The sequence below is a fragment of the Pteropus vampyrus genome, unplaced genomic scaffold (assembly GCF_000151845.1).
Source record: "Pteropus vampyrus isolate Shadow unplaced genomic scaffold, Pvam_2.0 Scaffold76, whole genome shotgun sequence".
NCBI lineage: Eukaryota > Metazoa > Chordata > Mammalia > Chiroptera > Pteropodidae > Pteropus > Pteropus vampyrus.
This window is the reverse complement of record NW_011888857.1, coordinates 2,346,236-2,372,766: the sequence shown is the minus strand read 5'-3', so window position 1 is coordinate 2,372,766 and position 26,531 is coordinate 2,346,236. Positions and strand designations below refer to the sequence as shown.

Genomic DNA, 26,531 nt, shown 5'->3' with positions numbered 1-26,531 from the left:
TCTCTGGAAAACTCAATGGTCTATACAACTCAATTCTCTTACTGAGACAAGCTAGTAAGCTTTAATCTGAATAGTTTTAACCTCTTTCAAGGACCTTCCAATTCCAAGTCAGTGAGAAGAAAGAAGTAGGCAGAGGGCCTTCCATTTGTAATCTGTCCCTCAGTCAGTAATGAAACATCAAGGAAGTGAAAAGCTAGATATTTAATTTTAAAAATGAAAAGGAAAAAAAGTCCAAGGAGAAGGAAGACGAAAATAAGAGAAAGAAGAGAATCAGAACTAAAGATAAAACCTGCTTCCTATTATTAAATATCCTTTGATAACATTAACATGAAATCATTCATAAGCCATATAGAGATTAGGTAGTTTAGGATAGCATGTGTTTTATGGGCAAATGAAGGGCTTGTGATGGTAGAGTTAAGAAAGATTAGAGAGCTGAAGGCAGGCCCCTCAGGTAAGACAGAGAGAGAGGGAGAGAGAGATAATTAACCTGATCACCATGAGTCAGATGAAAAGGTACAGGAGTCTGCTTACAATAGGAAAGCAGAGAACTAATGTGAACCACTTTGTCATAAGCTGCTCAAGTAATATTTATCATCTAAAAGAATTTGCTATGTGAATTGGCAAAGTCAAGGTCAACATATAGCCATTACATTATTGATAATATGTAAATGATTAATGCTAGCTAAACTGCAGAGAACAGCAAATGAATTATTTTCAAAATTTATTTCTTGCCCCACTAGATTCATCATTAATATATTATATTATGTTGGAAAAGACTGCAATACCATTTAAAATTAAAATCCTTTTATTTAAAAACAAACAACTTCCTTGGGGAAACTAGCTTTAAAAATAGTTTTAAAATATTTATTCATAAAGATATTCATCACAGTTTTATTTATAATGAAAAAAATAAAGCAATATAGAAAATAGCCGTTAGACTGAAATGAACCAGAAAACTACACACATTGATTTGAAAGACTATGGTGTACATACAACATCATGGAAAATAAATAAATAAATAAAGAAGTATGTAGCAACACTAAGAAAAAGGCAGTGATACTATGTTCAGGGAAAAGCACAACTCAGATATAAACATGTTATACTTAAAATGAGGTAGGATAAAGATGCTTAGGGAAAAAGGAATTAGAGTTAGGATAACAAATCACCGTCCCCTTTCCAACACACACACACACACACACACACACACACACACACATACACACACACACACACACACACACAAATACACTTCTCTATTTTACATGTTGAGAACATAATAGGGTATATTTCAGTAAAAAAATCATTTTTAAAATAACTCTTCTAGCCTTAATTACAATAACTCTTTTCTTCATGATCACATGCCATCATGGTTATACGTAACCATATTATATTCTGAAATACTAGCATATAGTGCTTTTAAAATATGTATATAAAAGCATCTACACAGCATCCACAAAAGCAATGAGTAAATAATTTGGTCAGTTTCATCAATATAAAGGCACAATTCAAATGCTTCCAGAGCCTCTTACAAATTTCTGAAACGCATGGTGCACACCACACCTCCTTGAGTTTCCGATGTCATTAAGTGACACAAGCCAGGCTAAATATAAAGCTTATCATCGATGAGCTTGAATACAAACGAACAGCCTTTCTCAGTTGTGTATGAGTCTTTTTTAAAACACTTCACACAGATAAGAAGCATACATTAGTCACTTTATCCAATCAAGGAAAAAACATATGTATGTCTTGATTTGGACATGGACAAACGACCTAACTGGCCAAAATTACAAGAATATGCAACTGCTTCTCCTAAATACTCTGCTGCCACAGGATTTCCATTTCAAAGATGGATTGGAGACACTCTCCTAAAACATAAAAATTTCCTTAAATAAAATTAAACACTCTTCTCTTCAGAATACATAAGAAAGAACTAAAACATACAAAAAAGCTTTCAGCACAAACATGCTCATAGTACTAGGAGTGATGGACAGTGACCATGGCTGCCCATCTAACTGGCAGCTGGCTGCAAAGCACACCACCTAAATTTACCACCTAGGCTTCCCTGGAAATTAACAAACTGTTAAAATGTGATGATTCTAGTGTGTTAATGGTAGAAATTATAAGGTAATTGGTCTGTGTTATAGACACTAGCACAAACACACAAAGGCAAATTTGGCTTATTCATGATTAATCTGACTTTGAACTTCTTGCTCTTGTTATCTGTTAGTTAAAAAATCAAAAATTGCCTATAATTGAGGCTTGCTTGCAGGGGTAACAACAGTGTCAGAATTAAAATAAAAACATTGTTTTATTTAATAGCAAAACCCTCTGTACCACATCCCCAATTTTTCGTTTGACCACTGATAATTAACATTTGGCAACTAATGTGATTAAAAGACTGGAGTTATGATAATATTCAAGAATCCGGACTTTGGTTTTTTTTTTAATGAAATTGAATCACTTAAGTTGTCTGTACTTTCCATTAAATACCCTGGAGCTGCCTATAAAACTGTCCTTGAATACCCACATGGAACCGTCTTTCTGGTGAGAGTTTTATTACAAGATGCTTTTAATACTATTCTAGGGAGACTAAGAGGTTTACTTCTCCATGGAAAGCAGTGAGGTTTTGACAAGCAGCATGACCAGGCTGCAATAAATGCTAAGCAAAATAAAGTGAGTTTGAAATTTTAAAACAGCAGAAAAACATGATTACTAAGAAATTGTTCCACATGACCAATGGAAAAAAAAGTCTGTGTTGTGCAGTAATTCTTTAGGGGTCAATCTGTACAAATTACTAGTCACTCTTACTTTAAGGAAAAGTTTTATTCTAATAGAAATAAATAAATAATGATTATTTAATGCCATATAAACCATCCATTTAATACTAGAAAAGGTAAAACCTAGAGCTAAATTATAATAAGATCGAGATCTAAAATAAAAGATAGGGTAATATATTTATATTCAAATGTATACATAAAGAGGAATTTTTTTCCTGAAAACATACTGCTTTTCCAGGGAGACAGGCTTTCAAATGGTCAAACTTTATTCTGAGAATATTCATAGATAGACTGTTAGGCGACTTGGTTTGTTTAAAAAAAAAAAAAAAAAAAGGTCTAAATAAAGGAAATATTATGTCATAGGAATTTATTTAAAATCTCAGAAATGTAATCTATTTAATGTAATATCACATTTCTAAATTATATTCTCTAGTTAAGTATAGAAAAATTCTGATATATTTTAAATGTAGTTGGTTTCCGTTAAAGGAACCACACAAAATATTCTGTCAACCATTACCTTCAAGCTATTTCAGAAATTGTAAACATAGATCCTTCCACCTCCAATTTCCATTGTGTAAGAAAAAAATTGTAAGTCATTTCTTTTTTATACCATAATATTGAGCAATTCATCTATTTGCCTAAAAATCTTTAAATATTAACTATGTGTCTGCTAATTTAGGCTAAAATACATTTTCAAAATTTGTAAATACTTCCATGAAAAATTGTGAAGGAAAATTAATTTTAGTTTTAAAAAATCACAAATAATAGTTTTATTTTCATTTCACGTAAAGAACATCACATTTCTAAGGCACAGGAATAGTTGCAATTTGCTAAAGCAAAAGAATAAAAATCTCACAAGATAATGGTTTTACAATTAAAGGTATTTCCCTGACAGAATAGATCGCAATTGAAAACTCCCGAAACTTAAGGAGAATCCAGGATGCTTTGATACTAATAGCTTTAATGAAGCAGAATTGAATCAATGGCTTCACTATGCCAGACAATCAACTTGGCTTTTTTTCTTCTTCACTGACTCGACCAATTGTTTTGGCTTCAAGTAGAAGAAGCTTCAATTAAAGATAATTGTTGTTTGGCTTGAATGAAGACTAAAAGCTAGGGTCTCTAATGTATGTTCTGAAACACTCAGAAAACAAGATAGTCCTTAAGATATAGTTTATAGAAGTCCGAGTTGTCCTTAAGAAGTTAAAGCTAGTTGAATTGAGCTGCAAATGTTATTACGACAGCATTTCAAATGTGAAAGCCTTAACTACAAGAGAAAGAAATCAGGCATCATCTTGAAAGCAAGTAGAATCCTGAGTACACACCTATAGACTCTGATCGACACAGACAAAAGGCACCTCAGAAAAGTCTCAAATGTCTGCCTCAACTGCCCTGCATCATGCAATTGATGCAATTTCATTGGGCTTGCTTAGGTAGAAATGTCCACAAAAAGAACAATGGTTTTTATATTTATTCAAGAAAGAAACTCAGGTCTATTCAAGTAGAAAATTTTATGTTTACCATAAGTGGCACTCATACCTTTTCCGAGGAAAAAGTATTTTTTTAAATATATTTTTGTGGGGGCAGAAGAACCATGAACAAAACCTACTTGGAATAAAAAATATGATAATTGTTTACTGTTTCACAGGTGTTTACTTTTTTACAGATGTTTATTATTTCAGTCAAATCTGCTTCTCTCCTCCTCTCTGTTATGATTTAATCGCAGTATTAAATAAAAGAAATATAAATTTTGAGAATTAAGAGAAGTAAGTACTCTGTACAAAATCACCTCTACTATTGGAAAGCAATGACTATTGTTATTGCTCATGCAAGAATCATAAAAAATTGCCAAGTTGAATTCTGTCCCATTTACTATGTAATTTATACAGAAGCTATTACAGAAAATGAAGCACAGTACAGAACACAAGATAGAATTTATAAAAAATATTATTAAAGCATGATAGCCTGGCAATTGACTCTCCAAGGAGAAACTAGACCCAGTCACATATAGATTCTGGGGGCGGGAGGAGGGAGGAGAAAGTTAATAGTAATAATAAACAAGAATCCTGCTATTTAGAAAAATGAATCTGTAACTCAAAAATCCTTCTCATGGACTGTGATTCTCTCAAGCTTTCATGCATTTAGGGATTAGGAACACAGGCACAGCCCAGTCACCTAGCATGAGCTTAACCAACATCTGTTGAAAAAATAATTGGTGAAGGAAAAGAAGTCTGTGCATCTTTTTTATTCTAATTTTAACCCTGGGTGAAGAAGCAACAAACAGCACCTGAATTAAATCTGTCCTTTTCAGGATACCGAACAATTTTATAAGCCTGTAAATCATCATAATAAAACATTGCATTGTCTTTGAATTTCAACCCCTCTAGTCAGGGTTGAAGTTAGTCACAAAGGGACCAACCTAAAAATAGACCCACTGGTGAGTGAGAGGACGAGAGCCTGCCTGCTCTGCCAGCTCCTCTTGCCAGCAGTAAATAGAAAACTCAGGTGAGGTCTCATGTGTGTAGACATTTCCCCTTAAGCGAATAAATGTAGCAGCCAAAGCAGTAGCCTAAGGAATACCGCGCAAAAGGCATTTTAAAAGTTGGTAAATCAACTGCTTTGCCCGGGAATAGAAATGAGTATGCAGTCTCTAATAAGTTCGGAAAGCAAACAGTCAAAACTGCCCTTAATTTTCTTGATTAAATTCCTAATAACAACAGTTGCATCGGAGCATGATTTTTGCTATTATACAGCCAGGTCATTCCACACTGGGGCTGTTTCTACACAGTAATAAAGCATTTGGGTGAAAAATGGAAAATATGCAACTAATCATCCAGCTGTTTCTGAAATCCCAGCTGTTCAGTCATAGGCAGAAAATAGCATAACAACAGAACATAATAGAGCCACACCGCAGGTGACTGTCGAAGCTTTCTGGGTAGTCAAGACCTGATTTAGAAAATGGAAAGACATCTACCTGGATCACACAAGAAAAGCTCTCCCTGAGAAATCTGCGAACCTGGGATGGCGGAAGCCTTCCTGATCTGGGCTTTTGTTGAAGCGAAGGTGAGTGAGGTTCGGTGGGATAGGGGGAAGGAGAGAGGAGTAAGCACTTTACGTGTCTATCTCTGCAGTTAAAAATAAAAAGCAACAAACTTAATGACAGGGGAAAGATTGCAAATAGAAATGAAAAACGAAACCTTTGAACACTGTGTTTTGATCAAGTTTGTATTTAGTCAGAACTTATATTAGAATCTTCTACCTGGATTTCTTTTCCAAATCCTTTCAGAGATGCCATAACATTTTAAAAAGTTGAGTGACTTTCTAATGTTTCTTGCAAAGCTTATAACACAGCTACAGCTTTTCATAATTTAAAAAAAAAAAAATGCTTCCAGCCTGTAATTTTCACCTTACTTAACAATGACGGCAGGATTTATCCCATGCTAGACTGATCTCTAACCGTGATACCACAGACAAACAAAAAGGAAATGGTAATTCCTAAACAAAGCCTCTCCCATCCAAAGATGGGAGTCTGGTGTCACAAGATGATTCACACCTTAAAATACTGTATGTTGCTTCACCCCTATCTATCTAATCTAACCCTTCTTTCTCTTCATTTTCTCACACTGCCTGGGAGCCTGTGAAGTATGTGGATCCTAGTAGTGAAATAACACCTCTACTCTGTGGATGAGCAGCAGCAGCTAAATCGGCAAGGAGGCAGCAAGTTCTAATTATGTTGCACAGATTTTATGATTTTTCCATAACCATGTCAGCATAACCAACATAAACTAACATAAACACATCATTCAGCTCTGTCTTAGTGACAGTCACTCCCAGGGCTTCAATTGGTTGCTTAATTCTGTCTTAGTTTTAATACACTACTACAATAACATTCTTCATTAAAATAAGAGAGAGAAGGTGTATACAAGTAAAATATAGGTGCCCAAGTGGTAATCTTAAAAGGATGTGAAAGAATCCCTCACTCTGAAGAGAAAGGTGAGTTTTTACCCTTAATAAGACATATAGCTTTAATTCTCAGCAACAGTTTTATAGTTTTGTATGTGAGTGCTCTCAAGGGCTAAGAGCAAAGGGAATTAGGATATTGGGATGTATATATACACACATGCCTTCTAAGTTTGGTACCAATATCAAGTCATACCAATTAAATACCAATTAACTTTCCTGGATTTTCTGAATTAACAAAAATTAATAGCATTAACAAAAGAAGCAGTTTTTAGACGGATCTAGCTATGTTCATCATCAAATTAATGATTTTACTTAGGCATGACTCCTCGCCCTTTACCAATCTCCCTTCTACTCCCCGACCCCTCGGTTAGCTCTGGTCCTCCTTATATCCCATTGCTGCTCCAGGAAAAAAAAGCAGTTTATTAGCTTTTCATTGGCTGGATCAGATCAGGAGGAAACAGGCCAAGAGTTCTGAGACTACTTCTAGCAACTCAGAATGAAAACCTATTCCTAATATTCTTTCTCTGTCATCTAGATTCCAATACGGTATATATGCATTTCCCCGTGTCATTTTTCACATAAATGAAAATCAGCTTCTAGACTGATTAATAGTAAATATCACAAAAAAGATCACTAAACTGTCATCCTCTAATCAATCAACTTGTAACCAAGCCTTTCACTTGGTTTGCTCAAAGATAAAACATTTATGTCCACCATAATACAATCCAAAAATTTGAATGTAATATGGAAAAGCCAGGAAAAAAGGCAAGAAAATCAGAGATTCCATTATCCTCTCAAAAATCTGAATAAATGAATCAATAGGGGATAAATCTCCCTCCAAATAAATAGCTCTAAATATAGATCACAATCTCTAAATCTCATATTAATTTCTTAAAATATTGAACTAGAGGTACTCTCAAGTTAATAAGTGCGGAATGTATGGTGTCTGGTTTCTTATCAAAGGCTATTTTAATATTAAGTACATCATCTAAAAACAAAAATGTATTCTCCAGCAGTAATGCCAAAAATGACACCAACTAGGAATGGCAAATAAACAAACAAATATGACACCTACTACATTCCCTAGAAAGTCCATCACGTATTGATAGATTTCAGTCCAGTGGGAGCTTCATTAATTATTTCTACCCTGCCTGAGAACAAATGAAAGCCTCATTTGGATCATGATCCCTACCAATTGAAAGAGAAAAAAAGACTTGCTCAGGTGCTATCAACACCATTAATGTTCTCCAGGGGGAACCATCAATTTATTCAGGTATGAGTGAATTAAGTTTACAAATAGAATAGCATGCATCCTCCATGTTAACTAATGTAGCCCCTATCATTGACAGAGTTCAGATAATATAGCCCTGATCTCCAAGAGATATGGGACTTTCTAATTATTTTAAGTTTTGCATATAAGGCGAAATGATATTGGAACATTCATCAAAAAACAATAATAACTTGAGACTTTTTAATGCTGTAGTTGATCCTAAGAGAATTAAGGAAGTCACCTCAAACAACAGCTACAACAAAAATGCAGGATAATGGCTTCAAGTAAGTCTATGCCCAGAGAACACAAAGTAGGTCTATGAAGACAGTCTAGTTTCCATACTATATGAATCCCTTATATAATGGGAATAATGTCTATGAAAAATAATGAAATAAACACTTTGCAATATTCCATTAAACATAAAAATTAACCCTTCCTAGGAATGAAATTCCATATCTCTTTATCTCATAAAATGTTTCAGAGCTTAGCCCTAATATCACTGTGGTTATATGGCACAAAAATCCAACTTAAAGTATAAAGTATAAAGGTTTTTCAATCCTTAAGTCTCACCATTTCCCCAAAACACATGGGAATCACACACTTTCACTTCACTTCAAGAAATCTCTTTCAATGCCTCAGACCATTCGTTTGCCAGAATAAATACAGAATATGAAATATATGACATACAAACATATGGATATATAGTAGTAATCTACTTATTTTAAAACAAATTTAATTCTTTGGCTCAGCACTGGCACAGCTTTAGTCAATATTCATAGGAGCTATTTATTTAACTGCTTTCACTGATTTAAGAAGTGACTGATCCCTCAATAGCCAGTAGCTTAAGAAGCTCTGGATAAAAATGCCTTCATGCTCTCTGGCTTTAAATATATGCCCCTGGTCTCCAGAATCATGAGAAAACAATCCAAGTACATTTCCACATAATGCCAATAACTGGAAAAAAAAAACCAGCATATTTTCCATATTTATTCGTTATTCCTAATAATTACTATTAAGACCACTGCTAAGGTAAGTTGGCATTTCTACCATTTTCACAGAAAATGTTAACTTGAATATTCTTTTGGTAACTTATTTCTGCTTTCTGTCATCTACCACAATGGTTGCTTCTTAGGTATCTGTGCTAAGGGTGAGGAGCCATGACAAAGGTTGCCCCTAAGTCCATCATATTTCCTCTTGATGGGAGTGACACTTTGATTTGAACCACAGACTTGGCTTCCCAGTAAGGTTTTGCTTGGCTTTCTAGTTTCAGTGTATCTGTTGTTTCTTTGTACTGTACTGCTTTCTTTTTATAATTTTGCATTTTATAGACTGCTGTTTAATGGGAGACACTGGTTCTGAACCCAAATAAAGCCAACCTCAGATGAAAAGCTAGTTATATAAAATCTACACAACAGATAATTTGCAGGTCAAGAAGCAGAGGCTGACTGTGGCTCAGCTATCAAAATCACTTCGCTCTAGACACAAATTCTCCTTTCAGGACACCAGTAACAACAAATGGATCAAAAACAACTGCAGGTCAGCAACACCATGACCAGTGAATACAGGACTATCCTTTTCTAAACAACACCAAGACACCTTACTTAGCATATTATTCGCTTTGTACATCTATTCCTATTCCATTCCCACTTAGTGTTATCCACAAGCCTGGAAAGGGGTGCTAGAGTCTCACTTAGAGCCACAGCTCATTAAATATGTGTTACATTCTTCAAAGCACTCAACTCTTGCCCTGAGATTATTTACCCATAAATAAAGTAACCATATTTTCTGAATCTCAAGTTGGGCCATATGGTATGATAGGTATTAGCATACTTTTTATGAAGAAGATACTGTAAGAAATTGAGACTGCTATGGAAACAGAAAACCGAATCAGAAATAAAACTCATATCACAGTCCTAATCTTAATTTACATTTCAGAAGTACATATTCCCATTTACTGCAAAAATAGCTCTGCTTCCTTCAATCTTGAACACAAACCACTCCATCAACCTTTTTACAAAAAAGAATGCTGATCTCCACACTAGAAAGTAGGATTGTCTTCTAACCTGTAGTGGTACATTGCTCAGTAAGACCCTGTGCTTTGAGTCAAATTTCTTTGCAAGCAGGAAAACCAAGAGGTACCTTTTGTCCACACCAAGTGTCCCTTGCAGAATTCAGAATGACTTTTGGGTCAGGAAGATTTCCTGGAACAGGCCCCTTTGTCACTGAATGACAACCCGTAATCATTCTAAACTGTATCAATAATAAAAACAAAAAACAAAAAACAAAAACATAAAGAAGGATGTTATACTCTCCATTGTGCAAATGAGCACATTACATGTTCATTTAAAAATATAAACCAAACCTATGTGTTATTTCTCACTTTACCTAGAAATAGCTGCAATGTTAGTGCTGAAGATGCATCACAATCCTGAAAACCAACAATGGAGAACACCATTTCTGATTCTCTTGGGATGTGGGGGTACTACTGTTTATGATTCCAATGCATTTAAAAATAATTTTCCGCTGGTTAATGTTGACTTTCTAAAAAATGAAAAAAATATATATATCTTAACTCAGAGTGTTTTCCTTAGATTTTTCTTATTCATATATGGATTCTATTTAAACACATGCTTAATGAAAAGATTTTTCACAAAGCTCCAGCGATCCTGTTTAAAACAAATGTGACAAGGAAAGCAGTAGCACTTGTGAAATACTACATGTGTCTAAGCATAAAATGAGTTTTCCAGCACAGGTCGGCACACTCTGTTTACTGACAAGACTGTATTATAACAAAGCAAGAAATCAAAATGTTTACTTACCAACTTTCACAATATGTATTCAACTGGAGACTGAGGAGTTATTTTTTAAATGAGTCCCTTCCCTTTAGAAGTTGTTGGAATAAATAGCTTCAAAATACACCCTATTCATTCAGCTTAGTTTACATTCTAAAAACTCAACCCTAAACTCCTGGTGCTGTCTTTAACCTAACAGTAAGACTTTAAAACTATTTCATTCTTATTACTTAACTATGAAATCAAGGCTGCTATGACTTGGAAGGGTACTCAGGAAATATCGAGCTAATCTAATACTTCCTTCGACTCCAAAGAATTTTGGTGCTAGAAGGAATAAGTGATAATGTAGGCTAATAGCCTGATTTTACACTAAACACACAAATAAACAAACAAACAAACAAAAACTGAGAATCAAGGAAATGAAATGATGTGCCCTTGGTCTGACAAGCCAGCTCTGGACTCCTAAACCAGCTGTTATTCCTCTGGCATCCACTAGCTCCCCTCCACAGAAATTCAAAGTATTCAGTCCTCCTCTCTTCTCCAGAATTGTTACACATAACTGTTTCTTTTTCAAGCATTTGCAAGAGAGAACAATGTATCCATCCTTGAAAAGATTCTGATTAGGATGACTCTCAAATATTGTACTTTTGGTAATATTTATTATCATCCAGAAAGCAACAAAGGAATCCAGATCCCAAGAATTCAAATCTTTAAATGGGTCACCTCTTTTATCTTACAGCCAAACATGTATGGTGACCTATAAGAATATACAGTTGCCTAAATTAGTTACAATAGCCCCTCAAAACATATTTCTCAGTATAAAATTTTCACAAATGGTGCTAAAGCATTTTGCCTAGCTTTGACTCGGAAAAATGCTATAAATCCACAGCTGCACTGAGAACTCTACCTCACACATCCTCTATAAGAGAAGCGTTCCATACAGACGTGCCCCTGTACAAATCTTGAGGGCTTAAATGCTTCTTTCTCAGGGTGGAATCCAGATCCTGACATCCTAAAACCTATGCATCTTGCAGGGAAAAAAACAAACATACATTTAGTAATAACCTGATAAGATCTGCTTTGGAAGTCCATGATTGTCACTTCTTGACTATTTTACCCTTCCTTAAGAAAACCATGTTAAGATAAAGGAAACCCTCAGGATCCCCAAATGACTGTATTTCTTGGATTCTCAGCATTATTAATTATAATACATGTCAATTAAATTTAATATAAATTTTCATATTTATATTAAACAATGAAATAGTAATATATTTTCCCTTCCAAAAATAGCCAAATCATTGCTCTTGCTATTATAGAATGTTCAATACACATCCAATGCTGGAGAGCATTTAAACTATTTTAAGATATAATTTGACCCAGTTTGGTACAACAAAAGATAAATGGTACCTTGCCCACAGAGTCAACTTTTTTATATCATACCATGCCTGGAATCTTCCCCCCAAAGAAGAAACTGCAGCAATTGTTCAATGATTGGTTATCTTGTGTTTGCAAATCATCTTCTTGTACGGAGCTCAAAATTAAAGAAATTACCCATGATTTTCACAACATCCTAGTAAAGCAGATGCAACTCATAGGTTCTATCTCTCTTTTCTCCTAGAGGAACATTAAGCAATTTAGAGATAAAATCAGATGTTTTTATGGAACTCGGCATTTCGGTTCTTACATGTTCTCCTTTGCTTTTCATAACAACTGAAGTAACAAATGCTTTATGGGCCCTCTTCTTAACTAATGAGGAAACGGGTGCAGAGATTAACTGAGTGACTTTTCCAAATGAATGTTGACCAACCTAAACAGCTAATCTAATGCTTATTTTTGCTGATCCAAAAAATGCTATCTTTGAAGTCCTGTTACAAGATGGCATGTCCTTGTTATGTCTCTCTATTGTCCACTAGCGACCTTTGGTCCACACATTTAATATGCTCCTCTGCTCACTGCTTTTCACTCTCCAAAGGTGTTCTCAAGAGGTGTTTCTATATAAGTGGTGGGGAACGGGTGGGGAGGAGGAAGTAGCTTGGCTTTTAAACCTAATTTTGAATTTACATTTAATCAATTCCTCTGCTTGCTGCTTTTCATTCTCCTAAGGTGTTCTCTAGAGGTGTTTCTTTATAAGTGGTAGGAAAAAGGAAGTATCTTTGCTTTTAATCCTAACATTGGATTAACTTTGAATTTCAAATATTAAAAGAGAGGTAAATTTTATATTATTATCAAATGATGGCCTGGAATTAAAAAAGCTTGAAAAGAGCTATTCTAGGTCTTTTTGTTTTTATTATTTTTTTTTAAGTTCACAGTTGTCAGAGTTCATTATGTAGTGAGATACCCTATGTAGCATTTTTTTCCCAAACCTCAGGACAACCATTTTATAAAGAACAGAAGTTGAAGAAACATTGGAGAATAAGACCTCTTATGTATTCTGAATTTGCTAACCCATATTTCATTATGATTTAATAGCCAAGTCTGATCACTCTAGAACACCTTGATGTTGAGTTAAACACAGTTAAATGTTATGTCATTAATTCCTTTAACAAATATAATAATGATGGTGATGTTGAAACCAAATGCTTTGACACGATTCCTTCTTGTACCAATTTTAGCAAATAGAATGTCAAATTCTAAGGTAAATCCCCACATTCTGCTCTTACATAACTGCACAAAAAAAAATTTAATAAATCTAGCATTTATGTTGCACATTTAATAGAAAGCTCTTAAGCCATAATCACTGTAGCTGTTGGGCATCTTATTTCTTCAAGAATTCTTTCAGTGCATGCATGAGCTTTAGTTAAATTATTTTGGATTTAAAGGCAGAAGAATATTTAAAATAGTATGGTTTCAGAAACATCATTGTAACAGACCAATTGTAAAAGATTCAGTTGCTAAATTTGCCTTCATAGTCCCTTTGCATATCAGTTATTTAGGTTTAAAAAGAGAATGGAATCGTGTGCTGTTATCTGGGTGGCCATTAGTCTCACACAAAGAAAAGAACAATAAAATAAGACTAAGAAATCAATCTTCCAATGATTGTCATTGAACTGTTACATTAGTAAACATTCACAGTATGAAGTCTCTCTCAATCTCCAGTATATAAAGCAGTGCAAAGAAAAAAATTAAAACATTCCAGTCCTGATATCTGTGAACAAAACTTGTTACATTGTCTCCAATGTCATTTCTTCCATATTGTTAGGCATTTGCTGTCAGATCTTCCCAAAATTAATAATAAAATATAATCAATTTCTAAAGGCCCCTGCAGCCTTTTAAAAGTTAATTTCCAGTTAAAAATAAACTTTAATTAAATCCAAGATAAAATTGCGACCTATATTCTATTAAATAATTCACTCTTTTTTTTTTTTTTCTGTACAGTAATTCTTAACCATTTTTAAAAAACCGGATTCCAAAGACATGAGATGCTATTAAAGCACTGATAAACGACTGCTCAAATTCATTAGTTCTTACATAGTAAATACTTCAAAATGCCAACTTCTCCATCACTGCACGATTACTAACAATGTTGACAATTTACTTATACATACACACTTGCACGCACGCACACACATACACACACACACACACACACACAAACACATACACAGTCTCTCCATGAAACCATCTTTACTTTTAACTTCTTTTCCAGTTAATGTGCAAAATTCTTGCATTCTAATAAAAAATATAAAGATCAATTTGTTCCTATTTAAGCCTCCCTCTTCTCCAAGATGTATCATTTATTTGATATGTAATACAAGTTTAGTAACAATTATGTCACGTATAACCATTAAATGGTGTACTACTGTATGCATTGGATTCACTTGCATATTTCATTTTCGTAACTGCACTCTCTATGCATAAATATATTTGGAAATGCTGGGGTTCGGGGCGAGGGGGCAGTGGCAGGTGGAGAACGAGATTCACACATCGGTCTCCACAGCCTTCACGTTAGAACAGTTGTTTTTATCTGTCTCACTGTCATCCCCCTTCCCCTGACACTTCTCCTCCTTTGCACAGAGAGATTCCTTAACTCCTTCTTCCATCTCTAGATACTCTGACTTGTCCCCCAGGGAAGAAGAAGTAGAGCTCCGAAATTTCTTCAGCAAATTAGAAGGGAGGTATGGGCAACTGACTGCGTTCTGTGTCAGCTGTGTCTGTTCCTCATTTTCAGTCTCTCTGTGGTAGAAATAGTTAAAGTTAGAGACAATCACTGGCACTGGCAAAGCAATGGTTAAGACACCCGCAATGGCACACAGGGACCCCACGATCTTGCCCCCCACAGTGATGGGCTTCATGTCCCCATAGCCCACAGTTGTCATGGTCACCACAGCCCACCAAAACGCATCTGGGATGCTTTGGAAGTGGGTCGTAGGCTCATCCGCCTCCGCAAAATACACAGCGCTGGAAAACAGGATGACCCCAATGAAGAGGAAGAAGATCAGAAGGCCCAGTTCCCGCATGCTGGCTCTTAGGGTGTGGCCCAGGATCTGCAGGCCTTTGGAGTGCCTGGAGAGTTTGAAGATCCGGAATACTCGGACCAAACGAATGATCCTGAGGATGGCAAAGGACATGGCCTGCTGCTGCTGACCGTTGCCGCCCCCCTGTTGCTGGGCCAGATCGGTGCCCAGTGTAATGAAGTAAGGCAAAATGGAGACAATGTCAATGATGTTCATGATGTTTTTGAAGAAGAGCGCTTGGCTGGGACAAGCAAAACAGCGAACCACAAACTCAAAGGAAAACCAAACAATACAGACTGTCTCCACGATGAAGAAGGGGTCGTTGAATATGGTGTGCCCTGAGTTCTCCGGGTGGGGCGCCGAGGTGTTGTTCAGCAGCCCACTGTGCCCGCCTGCACTCAGTGCCATGATGAGGTCCCTGTCGTCCCTAAACTCAGGCAAGGTTTCCAGGCAGAAAATGACAATGGAGATTAAGATGACCAAGACAGAGACGATGGCTATGCCCCTTGCTGGACTGGAGCTCTCCGGATACTCAAAGAGAAGCCAAATTTGCTTTTTAAATTCATTCTCTGGCAAGGCTCTGTCTTCCTCCTCTCTCACAAAGCCCTCATCCTCCCGAAACTTGAGCAAGGCCTCCTCTCCCAACTGATAGAACTTCACCTCCTCAGTGAAGATATCAAAGGGGACGTTGACGGGCCTCTTCAGGCGGCCTCCTGACTGGTAATAATATAAGATGGCATCAAAGCTGGGCCTGTTCCTGTCAAAGAAATACTCGTTACGCAAAGGGTCAAAGTACTGAGTCCTCTTCTCAGGGTCCCCCAACAAGGTCTCTGGAAACTGGGCCAGAGTTTTCATCTGGGTCTCAAAGCGCAGGCCTGAAACATTTATCACCACACGTTCACAACAGTCGCTGTAGCGGACCGAGCTGTAGCCACCACCCCCGTCGTCCTGAGGCAGCAGGTCTGTGTAGGAACACTCATCGCCGTGGTCGTCTTCGCTGTAGTAAAACCTCCCTTCTTCCTCCTCCTCATCTTCCTCCTCCTCTCCCTCGTCCTCACTCAGTTCTCTCAGGATCTTCTCCTCAGAGCCACTGGGCATCAGGTCGGAGCAATGAGGAAAGCTGCTGGGACGGTGGTGGACTTTCTTCTTCTCAGGCCTCTGTCGCCTCCTTCTCCGACTACCTCGGCTGCTCTGAGGGTCGTGGGAGGTGCAGGATCCCCGAGACTGGTGGTGGTGGTGGGAGCCCCCTCCAGAACCCCCGCTGCCTTCCACAGCAGCCGTGGCGGCTGCGACAGCGGCTGCCGCCGCTGCCCTGGAGTGAGCCAGCCTCTCCCGCTCCCGGGCCCGGGCCTGGGCTGCATAACCATAAGGCATGTGACTGTTGCACCCTGAGCTCTCCGCACTCACCATTGCAACCTCCATGGTGGTGGTTTTGGGAAATGGCTGGTTCCAGTTGTAGAAGAAAGAAAAATAGGGCAGCTTCTTTTCTCACCAAATTAAGGTAAGTTTGGAACCCTTAAGCAGATTGCTTGGAAGACTAAGGATATTTTCAGTCCAACTTTGCATTTTCTGTTTTTAAATCAGCACGCCCCATGCTCTCTCTTCCCAGAGATTCAACGTTGCTCTGAAGAGCGGGGCTGGTCTAGATAAACAGTCTAGCACACTCAAGCCTAAGTCAGAAAATGCTGGGGTCTCCCAGACACCTGTTTTGGGACAGATGTTCAAATTTGGAACTACGTTTAGGATGTGGTCGATGCCGATGCTGCAAGATTTAAAGGCAGCAAGTATCTGGCAGCCAGCAGTTGTGCCTAGAAAATGGAATACATTTTTCTGCCGTGGAAACTGTCCAAAGCTCAGTCCATCAAATTTAAATAAAATGCAAATAAGCCTTTAGTCTGAGCACTTGCCTTCTAGTGACAGCTTGACCCATGTTAACATGAGACTCGAAGTATGTCCAGCCATCGCCGCTCAGGCCTATCAGGATGATTCTCCAGGCTCTTGACCCTTAAGTTCATCACAAGCTTCCTGGACCCAGGGGCAATGCCAAGCTATCAACAGAGGCAAAGACCTTGGGAGGTAGAGAATGTGCAAGATGAGGTGTCAGCAGGGGCAAACCCAGCTTTGAGGTCTCCATAGAAATCAAGGAAATGCAGAACATCCTTCAGCTAAAATCATGCAGAAGCACTTCACCTGAAAAAGGAAGGAAAACAAGCGTAGGAGAAAAATAAAAAAAAAAAAAAAAAGAATCAAACCATAAAAAGCAAACCGAACATTTCCTTCACACACATTTCTTTCTCTCGTCCTCGAGCAAACCACATAAAGGACCAAGCGACCATAAATTTCCAAGGAGTATGGGGCAGATTGTTAGATCTCCTTCTCACTAAACATCCTTCCTTCTTTCTTTGGATATAATTTCAGCTCAGTCTGTTTTCATGGTAACTCAATTATTTTTCCTCTGTCCACTCTCGACCCACATGGCTTTTCCTTCAATCCTCCTTTTCACTAATGCCAGGTCTTAACTGTCCCTGTCACTCTCATCATTCCACAATAACAATGCTGTCACTTTATACAGCTTCCATCTTTCATTGACATCAAGGCATTTTTTTTTTTTTAATTTCCACTCATAAAATATTTCTGAATTTAGTGCTCTTCTACCCTTCTTTATCTTGATTCAAGATTAGGGAAGTTGGAAAAATTGTTTTTTGTTTTGTTTTGTTTTTGTTTTTAAATCCAGGCTCCAGCACTTGAATAAGCTTCAATCATCACATCTACAAAGTATAGATAACAATGCAACCTCCTCATCCTACCTTTGTAAGGATTAAATGAGATAGCAGATGTTGGTAGACTAGCACATTGTCTTGTACATAATGAATTATCCATAAGTGCTGGTAATTATTAATAATGTGACAATAACCTAAGCTTATATGTTTATCTACCTACCCACAAATGTGTAAGTCCTTTTCCCACTATCTGAAGTACGGGAAGGACTGAACATGAGGACATCCAGGACATTTTGAGACTCACCAATGCCCTGCATTAAGTTGGCACTTCCTGACTCCCTGAGGCATTTCCCTGTTTTCTGTTCTCCAGACCCCAGAATTCTCCCTACCACCCACAGCTTAGGAGCTAATTGCAGTTTCCCCTTCTCTAATAATCATTTCTCCTTGCTGTTCCTCCATGTTCACCTCAATGCCTCCTCCTACACTCTTCTCAAGGGACTATCTCTTTATGCTTTAAATCTCAGCTTGTGTGGACTTTGTTTTCAGCCTATCATACAATTTAATCAATAAGCCCCACCCCTCAACTCCCCCTTCCTCTCTCTCTGCCTAGCTTTATTTCCAATCCCACTTCCTGATCACATCTTCTTTGCAGCCTGCTCTGTCCCTACTGTCACTTGTATTCCAGGCCTTTCTTCTATCTCAGTTTGTTCTCCCTAAGTTCAGCTAATTCATCTCCTTCACCAAGACCTGCAAAAGCTCCTGCCCCAATCTTCTGTCTACTCTTGCTTCTTTCACTCACTCTGTCCAACAGGACTTCCAAGAATGCAGAAGAGTGGCTCAGAGAACTGGAGAGGACAATGACAGAATTCGGGGCATCTACTGTAAGCTTATATTACTGGAAGCTCTGGGGAGCATAAGAGAAATAGCTTTCTGGAGCCATTAACAGGATTCAGCTCTTGACCACCTGCTGCTCCCTGCTGAATAGTGTCAGCCTAGAAGCTTAAACACAGTGAGTTTTATGAAGTGACAAGCAGGGAAGTGGCAAAAGTATATCCCTTTCCAATCACAGGCATTCCTCTAGGGTAAGAGGAGAGTTTGAATGGGACACAAAACCCAGAAAATACACCTCTGAAGGTATCTCAAATGACATCCCTCTTCCTTTGTCTGACTCCTAACATCATCTCATACACTGAAATGTTTACCCTCCAAATCTCTATTTTCACTGTGGAGGGTCAAGCAAGCATCCTTTAAATTCTTTCACATAGCCTGAGAGTTTGCTCAGTTACTTCTCCAACTCTCTCAAAGCAGTTATAATACACTATTTCGACAAAGCCCCAGTGTAACCAAAGTGCCTGTAAATTCATGTACTACATACAACCCTCTCCCATTCAACTGACTCCCAGAAGGTCATGAATTAGTTGATTAATTTACCATCAACTCTGCAGGACATTTAGACCAGCCTTCTTTTTGCTCTATGCCAAATATTTATTTTTTTGTTTGTTTGTTTATTTGTTTGTTTATTTTTTATTTAGGTTTGTTAGTTTGAGTTTGTTTATCTAACTCTCACCCTCACTCTACAAAAAGCAAATTACCTTCCTTTTAATTGATTACCAAGTAACTCACTATTCCTAGTCTTAAAGAAAGAAAAAAAGAACAGCAAGAAGGAGGAGGAGGAGGAAGAGGAGAAAGAAGAAAGAAAGAAAGAAAGAGAGAGAGAGAGAGAGAGAGAGAAGGAAGGAAGGAAGGAAGGAAGGAAGGAAGGAAGGAAGGAAGGAAGGAAAAAAGAAAAGAAAAGAAAAAGAAAGAAAAAAATCATTCCATCCAGCACACCAGACTGGTTTATATCCGCTCTTCCTTCTCAAGGTAGTCATGTTAGGAGAATCTATTTGAGCTAACTCCCAGGAGCCTTTATTGGGGAGACCTTTGCAGAGAAATTTCCCGTCCTCTTTAGCACCATCGAACTAATAGGACTGTGCAGACTACCAATTCCCCGGTCCCTGCACCCCCAAACGACAGCCATGCATCTCGCCCCTCCTCCTCCCACCTCACCCCCAACCCCCCAACAGCAAGGCTGTTTTCATCTCTCGCAGCTAATTCCTGCAACTGTCTTAGGGTGGTACCTGAACCTTATCAGAAATAGAGAGAGATTGAGCGAATCAGAAAGGCCAACACCGTGAGCAATATACACTTCAACGCACGCCATTTATACAGTCCCTATGTGTTGCTCAAATGCTCAGAAAATGCATGCAAATCCAAATGTTGGAGAGGCAGCAATTCAAACCCGTTCGCCAGCTGTTCCCGAAGGAACGAAACCGGTGAGTCTGAGGTGAGGCAAAACGATGCTAAATCTAAACCCCACCTCGTTGGGAAACGACATCTTTAATCGCGCCCTCGTCTCCAGACCTAGGTTCCCGCTTCGGCACGTTAAGCAGGGCGCACGCACCCCATCCCTGGGGTTGGGAAAATAACAACTGTTGGCCCCCTGGAGCGCAGCGCAGCATCTGCACCTCCCTTCTCCCACCTCCTGGTTTATTTTTAACCGCCTTCCATTCATGCCCTTCTGTCACATTCCCAATATTATTTTCCCTCAAATGTCCACTGCTTGTTAACAGCCAGAGGAGGAGAGGGGAAGAAAGACAGGAAAGGTATCGTACTTACCGTTCCCAGGAGGGGTGCAAAATAAAAATAAAGAAAATCCCCCGGTTGGTTTTTATTTTCCACACTCAAGCTGCAACAGCTGGAGGAGGGGAAGAATGATCTTGAGGGTAGAAGGAATCACGCCCGTGTGGCAGGTGGAGGCTCCAAAATATCCACGGAACAAGTTCTGTTGCCTGGCCAGAGGAGCAGAGTCCTCGCTTCTGGAGCCCAGGGGTGGGAATAGGGGCCGCCCCAGGGAAGACCCCCCCCAAGGCTCCTGGTTCCTCTGGAGTTCAGCACAGAAGCGCTCGACTGGAAAAGGAAGTCAAGGTTCCCCAGAAAAAGAAACAAAATCCTAGACAGCAGCAATCACTTGTTAAGCCCGAATTCCTCCTCCAACATCCATCCCTCTCCCTCTCTGGCTGGCTGCAGAAGCAGCACACGCCTCCCCTGGCCGGGAACGCGCGCTGGCCGGGGGCGGGGCCAGGGCCGTGCCGAGGGTGTGGCGTTCGCCACGGTCGCCTGGGGCACCTCCCGCGCGGCCAGGCGGGCGCAGTCACGACGCAGACACTGCCCGCCCCCCCCTCCCCCCGGTCCGGCCCCCGACGCCGAGGCTCAGGGGAGCGACTGAGACCACTTATTCCAGGGGCTCCTGCCTGTAGCCCCAGAGACGAGTTGCTGATCCCAGAGAGAGAGGTGTCCCCTTCGGAGCCGAAATGGGATCCCGACGGCAAAGCTGAAGCCCCAAGATAGTTGAGGGGTGGGGAGTTGACTTCGACGGGAAGGCCAGACTCGGGAACAGGGTACTTCTGGGCATTTTCTCTCCATGACCCGCTTTCTCTCCATCTCTCTTGGCACAGGTTGGGGCCCAGGTGCATCCCTGGCGAGGCCGCTGGCCGGGAGCCCTCCCGTCGCCTGCGAGCTCTCCCAAATCCCTCAGTCTCTGCCTCCCTTACAGAGTTTGTCGGCCTCAACTCGCGGTACTGGCCTCCAGGGCGCCGAGGAGACGGACTTTAGACACGTGTTCCACCCAGGTGAGGGTTGCAGAAATTGGATCAGGCCCGAGATAAAGGCTGTACAGCGGAAGCACAAGTCTGAGTGGAAGAAAGTCGGAGGGCTCTGAGCGGTTTATAAGTGGGGCTTGGGCTGGGGGCCTTGGAAGGAGAGAAGGAGGCCTCCGCGAACCTGTTGCTGCAGAAAGAAATACGACTCGGCGGGAGGTTTGGCACCCCGGGAGGTCTCTATCAGAAGGTCTCTACCGTACTAGTCAGATCTCTAACACCACCCACTTAACAAAAAAAAATATCACCCCCTTCCCACCCCCGCGCCCTGTGGGGCAGGCGAGTGCACCTGCAGCGGAGTCTTCACCGCTGGATGGACTCCCAGGTTGCTAACTGGGTGGCTGGCGTGTGAAATTACCCTGGACATGAATGTAAATGTGCATTTCCCACAAATACACTAAAAGAAAGGATAGCGATGAGAAGTGCGAAATTTACACGGACATAACCAAAAGCTCAGGTGGCGGCCAAGGTTCTGGGCACCTCTCCTCAACCCCCCTGATGGGCCACGCAGGCAGTGGCAGTACACGCCCGGACTGCTGGAGAAAATCCGACCTTGAGCAGGTCAGTTGGCACTGAGGCGGCCACTGTAGTCCTCAGCTGGCAGCTTTGTTCGAGGGCCTTATTGGGCCTCCTCCTTTTGTGGCGCTTGATTAATTATTAAAAGAAATATTCCCGAGCTGAATTATAGATATGCCTTGTACTCACTAACCTAACCACGGCTGGCTCCGCGAAGGACAGACACCTGGAGGACAGCTGTTCGATTTCATTACTGTTCGATTAAAAAAAAAAAATTTTTTTTAAACTAAAATATTTGCCATTGTAATCAGTGAAAAATATGAACAACAACAAAAAAAAAAACTGACGTCCAACTTTGGTTTTCCTAACTCCTTCCAGCTAGTTCAGCTTGAACTTTTGTTATAAATAAATTTACCTTCATCCCTTGGCCTCAACCACAGGTGGGGGAACTGAGCTGAAAGATGCTTCCCCACTACAGATCATGCCAGCAAGTAGGGAGCATGGATTTCTCCGAAAGTAAAAATGATCATGTGCACTAGCCCCAAACCCTCTCTGTGGCTCCACAATGTGATGTAGTCCCTGTGCAGTTTCATGCCTACCAAAAGCAGGTAATTAAATGTTTCTTGGGATGGTAGAAGGCAAGGCTGAGGGCACAGGATCCTGCGACTAGTTTCCCAAAAGCAATTTGTGAGATCAATTGGAAGCAATTGTGGAATGCTTTCAGAGAGATGAAAACAGATTGAATGATGTACAAAAGATGACAGTTACATTGAATCTTGGGCATTTTAATGGGATCATGTTAAAACTTTATGAATTATGCTTCCATATGCCATTTATTGTTTGTTCCTATCACAGCCCAGAGAATTTTAAAGTTTAAAATGTCTGAGGACTTTATAAATATTTGTACTTTTTAGGTATCAGGAATCTAAGTTACTAAAGCACTAGGAGAATGCAGTCAGATGCAGCTGAAGAAAAACCACTCTCAGGAAGATATTCAGGTCATACAACAAATATTTATTGAGAACTTGATCAAGGTAGATAATGCTCATCAAGTGCCCACATAGGACTCAGCCCTGTGCTAAGTTCTTTGCATGCATGTTGTCTAATTTTATCTGAATAAACACTTTATGTGATAGGTACTATTATCATTATTTTATAAAGAAGGAAATTGAGGCTGACAGTGGTTAACTAACTTGCCCAAAAGTTATATAGCTAATTATGTAGCAGACAGGTCCTTATTCATCTAACTCTGCAATGTGGACGAACCCCAAGCTATTGATAATAATACCATGTGGTCTGTGCCCATTCATCCTCATGAACTAGTGGCTGTATCAGCTGCATAGACAGTTTATGAAACAAGGGAATGCATGCTATGATGGAGATGTGAGAATGGTGTTCCTGGGGTGCAAAAAATGGAGCAGCACCTGATTTGGGAGAAGCAAGCACAGATTGATAAGGAAAGGGGAGATGTGTCTGAAGAATGGTGAGAACAGGAGTGGCTGCCGTGGAGAATACATGGGCACATGGCACTGGGGTGGATCAAGAGTAAGCTAGAACCTGAGAGATAGGTGGGGGCTAATTGGGAAGAGTATGCTTTGCCCCCTGCCTTGTTCCCCACCATCCCCCCACCACACACACACAACCTCTTTGCCCCTTTAAATAATTATAAAGTGATCAAGAAATATTCCATTTCTCTCTCCATGAAATTCTCTTAAAAATTCCTAGAAACCCACACAAATAAACAGTCATAGAAAAGATCCTTTGCTTGTTACAGCAAAAATCTACCTTGTCTCAATCCCAAAACTCTATTTTCTTTAGAGAGGAAGAATTATTTTCTTGTCTTAGTCATCAACTAGTCAAAATTTTGCAAGCTCCCCACCCTCAAATACACTTGTTACGACAAATAATTTCTCCATGGCTTTGAATTCTCTGTGGTGATACAAATGTTCCAGAGTTCACCATGAAGTCTTCGCATACATAGAAAGGGGCGAAGGGCAGCAGATCTTCCTTTGTACAAAGCCTATAGCAGGCCTTGTAGGATACAGACTAAGTCCATTATAAATGGTTTTGTTTTCTTTGGAGACCATGGTCCCCAACAGAACATTGAATGGCAATGTTCTGTTTACCCCTCTTCTCTCCCTCCCAGAAGTCCATGACACCTTGAGAATGTACTAAAATGAATGAATAATGGAAGAGGCTTCCATTTGCCAAGAAAGTTCAATACATGTGTTAAGAGAAAACTAAAAGATCATTTTTTTTTTTCCTGCCTACCTCACCCTCTCAACTATCTGACTTTTAAAGTTCTGAAGGTAGTGAGGGTGAGTCCTGGGGAACTTGATTCTATGCCTCCCTGTCCAAAATTTATAGATGCAGATATTCTGAGCAGCCCATAATTCCTTATAAACATGGGCTATTCAGCGATTCGGCTAGTTTTTTCTTGCTGATAGATTTTTCAATGACAGTTCACCACAACTTTCCATTCCATCTTATGCATACCAGTACTGATCAGGTCTTAAGACATCAGAAAAGTATAATTTACTTCTTATTTAAGTGAGGAAACATTGACTCTGGAGAAAGAGACTGACCACTCGCTTGCTTCCTGACTGATCACAGCACTGACAGGCACAGTGGGGAGTAAGACCGCTGCTATTTGCCCTGGGTGGACACCCACGGTCTAGAGAGTGAGAACTGAGTCAACACACTCATGTGGTAAGGGTCTGATAGAAGCCACACAAGGGGCAGAGGGAAGCAGCCTTTAATTAAGGTTGGAAAGAAAGGTTTTCAAGGCAGAAAGAGCCACATGGCAAAGGCTTGTTGAATAAGAATGGCATGTTTGAAGATAACAAAGATAAGCAGATGATCCAATATGGAACCAGAAAGGGAAACAGTAATGGTGGTCTTAGATACGTCGTGCTCAAGAATTTGAACTAGGGTCCATGATAAAATGCTGACTGAAAGAATTTGCAGCCCTTTTCCCACCTTTTACATACAGGACAGATGTAGTTCACATACACAGTACACTCCCTTGGACAAACCCAGATTAGCAACTGTGGTATCCATTGAAAAGACTTGAGTTATAGAGATTGCTAGGCTTCCTGGCTAATATGGCATACCTTTCTCCTCCATCTATGACTACATCTTATGAGCCAAGTGAGTGAAATTGAGTTGGCATAACCATAAATCATCTCAGATTTAGTTTTCTAAATGCAAATCAATAAAAATAATATCCTTCTTTAATTGAAGTAACTCAGAATTTGTAATGCACTCAACCTTGAAACAGTGATACACCTTGAACAGTGATACACAGTTGGGTAACACTGCTGCTGAGATCCACTCTAATAAGGTGATGCAGAATCACGCTTTTTTAGCTCTTTGTTCTGCTTTCCTTACATGTGGTTAGGAAATAGGGCGGTTGTGGAGGTTCACTTATAATGAAGTAGCAACCAGAGTGTAGATAAAATATAACCATGGTCTTGTCTGCTGGCAAAAATCAGTCAAGAGTAAACTTGGGGCAGAGGTGAATCAAGGAAGGTTTAGGTATGGAATGGTGTTTTAGTTCCTACAGTCGCAACCACCAACATGCGTTCTGTAATATAACTCCTCATAGTTTATGCCAAAGATCTTTTACCATATATCTAAATGTGAGCCTTTTTTATAAAAATAAGAGGCATGATATACATCTTGCCAAAAATGTGTTCCGAACTCTCTGAAGGCCACTTTAGATATGATCAATGATCATCGGACAAGCTGGATTCTACTCTCTTAAAAGTCGGCTCCTTTTCCCTCTCCCTCATTTTGATTTTGACCAACATCTTTCACCCCCTAAGATGGGCATCACCACTGGAGCTTACAGCAAACCTCTGCTCTGCAGCATAAGATTGTTTGCACGCCTCTTCCAGACTGCTGGCACCATCACAGCCCTGACTACTACTCCTTCATCAGACCAACATTTCTTCTGATTTCGTTAAGTGTCAGAAAGACTAGGTCCAGCACATGCTTTCCAAAATCATCACCATAGTCGCAGGAAGGTGTTTTCATGTGAAATGTCTACTAGGTCCTTTTTAGTAAGAAATCTAGCCAAAATTATTTCTGCTCTTTGCTCACTTTTCTCCATTCTTGGCTGAAGATAGAAACACAGTTCTGGGGATTGGCCAACCGATGTATTTTAGAACAAAAAGCCAAAACAAACAAAGAGAAGAGAGTATGAGTATCATAAGGATACTAACTCATGGTTTCTCATCAGTGGCTGCTGAGAACAACACATCACCTGTCAGGTTTCATGTATACCAGACGCCCTTCTAATTTATTTCTCCGTCTACCCCACGAATTAGCTCTTATTCT

General features: G+C 39.6%; 1 protein-coding gene across 2 annotated transcripts in view; it reads right to left on the bottom strand.

Moving 5' to 3' along the window:
• Nucleotides 1-14,411: 14,411 nt before the first annotated feature.
• KCNA4 (potassium voltage-gated channel subfamily A member 4) overlaps nt 14,412-26,531 on the bottom strand; it is a 16,849-nt gene continuing 4,729 nt past the window's right edge. Inside the window, exons 1-2 of one of the 2 annotated variants that reach the window (XM_011362559.2) lie at nt 20,635-21,075; nt 14,412-17,446 (exon numbers count right to left, since the gene is read on the bottom strand). In XM_011362559.2, coding sequence (XP_011360861.1) covers nt 14,720-16,678 — 1,959 coding nt within the window. In that variant the 5' untranslated portion in view covers nt 16,679-17,446; nt 20,635-21,075 and the 3' untranslated portion in view covers nt 14,412-14,719. Of the gene's footprint in view, nt 17,447-20,634; nt 21,076-26,531 lie in introns of those variants that run through there. The other variant, XM_023532070.1, reaches the window with a different exon arrangement.